The following is a 3,742-nucleotide window of genomic DNA, read 5'->3' on the forward strand; positions in this document are numbered from 1 at the left end:
TGCTGGGGATTCCCAGTGACAGCGCAGCGCCGGTATGTGGGGGTCTGAGCGGCTCCCACAGAGAAATAATCTTTGAAGGCAGGATGGTAATCTGGATGAACTGACTGCACAGACCATGTTTTCACGAGGACTTTCTCACTTCAACATAGATTCTAACTACTTTCTACCCGCTGATTACAGCTAATATAGCCGCCATTGTTCCAGGCAGAGAAAGGATAGATTAGCTCCACCCACCGCGCATCAGACCAGGTAGGTTAATCCTACCAGCGGGTTTAGGTTAAGCCTACCTGCAGGGTTAGGAGGAGGTTAGGGGATGACATCCTGTTTATGGATGGTTGCTGGTTTTATTTGCAGGGCAGTGAAGGATTGTGGGTAAAAGAAGCGAGGGAATTGAGCTGCAGGTTTGATGGGAAACTCTGAGCTCATGTCTTCTAATGCTGGTTTTCTTCTCATGTTTTTAGGACGGAGGTGAGGACCATGGCTGAGCACATGATGATGCCCATGAGCTTCAGGATGGGGATGAACAGTCCTTCACAGAACAATGGGCAGCCGGGCCTGCGGGGGCTGCAGAATGGGCCCCTGTCGCACTACAGTAGGAACCCCCAGCACAACAATGAGGCTGTGATGAGACAGAGGCCAAACATTATGGGACAGGGGGGCCTGGGGGCCCCTGGAAGTGGCATTGCTATGGCACACCATCAGCACCAGATGATGTATACCAGCCAGGGTCCTCAGCAGCAACACCACCACCTGCAGTCCCAGCAGCAGCAGCAGCAGGGTGGACCCCCCCAGCATTACCTTCCCAGCAGCCTCACATCCCAGCAGCTCATGGCCAGCCTGCATCTACAGAAACTTAACACCCAGTACCACGGACACCCACTGGGATCCCCCAGTGGCCACCACCTGCCCAATGGAGCTCAGTACCGCATGGGCTCAGCACAGCTGGCCGGCATGCAGCACATCGGTGGCCATTTTGGACTAAATGGAATGGACATGGATCTAATCGATGAGGAGGTTCTGACTTCGCTGGTGTTGGAACTGGGCTTGGATCGTGTTCAGGAGCTGCCGGAGCTCTTCCTGGGACAGAATGAGTTTGACTTCATGTCTGACTTTGTGTGCAAGCAGCAGTCCAGCTCAGTGATCTGTTAAGGTTTGTTTAAACCCCAAAGAGCCCAGAATAGCAGACAATCTCTGCTTGGATGTTTCTGTACAGGTCCGTGACACGCCAACCTTTGAACTGAGCTCCCCATGAGCTAAACAGGGGGCAGGTTTCTCCCTCCCTGGAGCTGGTAATGAACAAAATATGTCTCTTTAGGCCTAAATGAAGCATCCAGATCACCAGGCCCAGTATGTTAGCGCGGGTCTACCTTCCATCATACCAGCTCGTTTTACTGAATGAGGACATTTTCCTTTCCTTTTTTAATTGGATTTTGGAAGCTGGCTCTTCAAAAATCCAGAATCGAAGCATAAAGCAGTGGAGAGAGTGGGATCAAATCTCTACAGAATGTCTTTGGGTTCAAACTGAACAGTTTGGAGTTTGATCTGGAATTAGTTCTGATGAAATAAAGGATGCAATGATGTTGAACCTGATCAGCTGTGACCTTTAACCCCAGCCTCTCCAAAGCCCAGAAGGCCTTGTTTTCTCATCAGTTCACTTTAATTCTACAGTCTATGAAGTTAGACTGAATTAATGATCTGGATCAGTCCACTTAGAGGGAAGAAGAAACATCAGCGTTTCATTTATTCTGAGAGAGTCAGACCCTCAGCAGATAACAGGAAGGCTGGATGGAGTAGAGAAAACATTCATCATCTGTCAGCAATGCTCTGATTAAACTGCTCTTTCCTTCAGCCAATTAAATCAATTTGTCATTTCATAAATAATAACAATGGCATCGTGCTGACCGAGGAAATATTTAGATAACTTCAGAAATATTTAGTACTGAAGAGAATGAAGGGGCTTCAGCTCCTGGATGTGGGATGGTGATCAGAGTATCTTTCAGTTAAATGGATCTAATGTGATGCACTGAGTCTCTGCACTGAGTCTCTGCACTGAGTCTCTGTACTGAGTCTCTGCACTGAGTCTATGCACTGAGTCTCTGCACTGAGTCTCTGTACTGAGTCTCTGCACTGAGTCTCTGCACTGATTCCCTGACTGAGTCTCTGATTGAGTCTCTACGGACTTCAGTCTGTGCATCAAACCATGGATCCATCACCCACTGGGCTGAAGCCATTTTTCCTCTAAACTCACGTTCCTTGTGGTTCTCCTGTTCCCTCTAGATCCGCTGACTCTCCTGCTGATCAGTTTGGAGGGATGGTTTCTTAATGGAGGCCATGCTGATTGGAGAACATTCTTTGGTGTTTTTCTCTCCATCTGTGAAAACTTCCTGCATTCACTATGCTGTTTGTGAAGCTGTGGAAGACGAGCAGCTCCACATGCAGACTCTCCATGAATCGCTCCCTAACAGCCTGTCTGTGGGGGTCTAATTTACAGCTCAGCTCAGAGACCACCTCACATTCTGACCTAAACCCAGCAGGGGCCAGATTGCTGCCGGCTGGATCCTGTCTCGGTACTTTAGACCAGATGAACATGCTGTCAGTACTTGGTAGGCCTTCGTCTCCTTAGGGGACCCTCGTACTTGTTGGGCGAGGCCTAAACCTTCCCACCATGTTGAACACAGGTAGGGGTTTGGGGGGATTTCCAACCAGGCTGTTCAGCATGGTCAAAAGCTGCCTGACTATGGTAGATTAAAGTGAGATTGTATTCCTTGTATTAAAGCACCCCCCCCCCCCCCAAACCACCTTTGTAACGTTATTGATTCTATTTTAAGAAAATGTATTTATTTTGAAATAAAATATTTATTTAAAGACCTTTTTATTGCTTCTTGTCTCAAATAATGTCAGAGTTGGTCCACAGACCAAGGACAGAAAACGGTCCCACCCTGGACACCATTGATAACCATAAGAGCAGACGTCCCCTCCTGCAGAAAAGAGTCGGCACCCAGAAAGCGTTATGTAAACAACCGCCGTTACAGATCCTGGATCCCTTTCAAGCTGCTTTCCTCTAAACTTGAAATCAGAGAAACTCTGAGTTTTCCATTTCCCAAATAGAGTTTCCTCATCCTGGTTCTGTTGCCATAGTAACATCCTTCCAGAGCTAACCTGGTCAGCAGCAGGTTTCCTTCAGTCTGCCTCCCCTCTCCTTACAGCCAATCACGCTGCTTTATTTCCTGATTTAGTCAGATTATTGTCGTAGTTTTCAGTATAAAAAAGAATAAATCATTCACTAGGCCCGTTAGATACATTGTGGTTAAAAACAAACATTTCATGCCCTTTTGATGAGGATCTTATTAAAGATCGGCATTAATTCACAGAGAATTAAATATTTATAGGGAGATGATTCTACAACTCAGTGACAGGAGAGGAGATTACTGGTTTTAGGTTTGTTTAAAATGAGCGAAATGCAGAGAATTAATTTTTATTTATTTATTTACAGTACGTGAAGAACTACTGAAATTACTTTTAGATTATACATAAATAGATTTATTATTGCTGTGGAGAAAAAAAGGAGTTAGGATTAGGATTGACTCAATGATAACAATTTACTGAGCCTACTGGCCCAATCTGAAGCCGTTCTCTGGGACTGACAGCCGCTAATAACGACCATTTATTGGGACGATAAGATCTGAAGCGCAGCAGCAAACAGACACGTAGTATTTAGTTTGTAAAAGAGACTGAATCAGCC

The 3,742-nt window shown here is 46.2% G+C and overlaps 1 protein-coding gene across 1 annotated transcript in view; it reads left to right on the forward strand.

Annotated features, from left to right (window-relative positions):
* The window catches only part of LOC107080958 (cbp/p300-interacting transactivator 3-like), a 4,630-nt gene extending 1,721 nt beyond the window's left edge, over positions 1–2,909 (forward strand). The window contains exon 2 of the mRNA XM_015369167.1: positions 462–2,909. Coding sequence (XP_015224653.1) covers positions 478–1,149 — 672 coding nt within the window. The 5' untranslated portion in view covers positions 462–477 and the 3' untranslated portion in view covers positions 1,150–2,909. The remainder of the gene's footprint in view (positions 1–461) is intronic.
* The last annotated feature ends 833 nt before the right edge of the window (positions 2,910–3,742 follow it).

Source organism: Cyprinodon variegatus, unplaced genomic scaffold (genome assembly GCF_000732505.1).
Source record: "Cyprinodon variegatus isolate N-32 unplaced genomic scaffold, C_variegatus-1.0 Scaffold2578, whole genome shotgun sequence".
Lineage (NCBI taxonomy): Eukaryota > Metazoa > Chordata > Actinopteri > Cyprinodontiformes > Cyprinodontidae > Cyprinodon > Cyprinodon variegatus.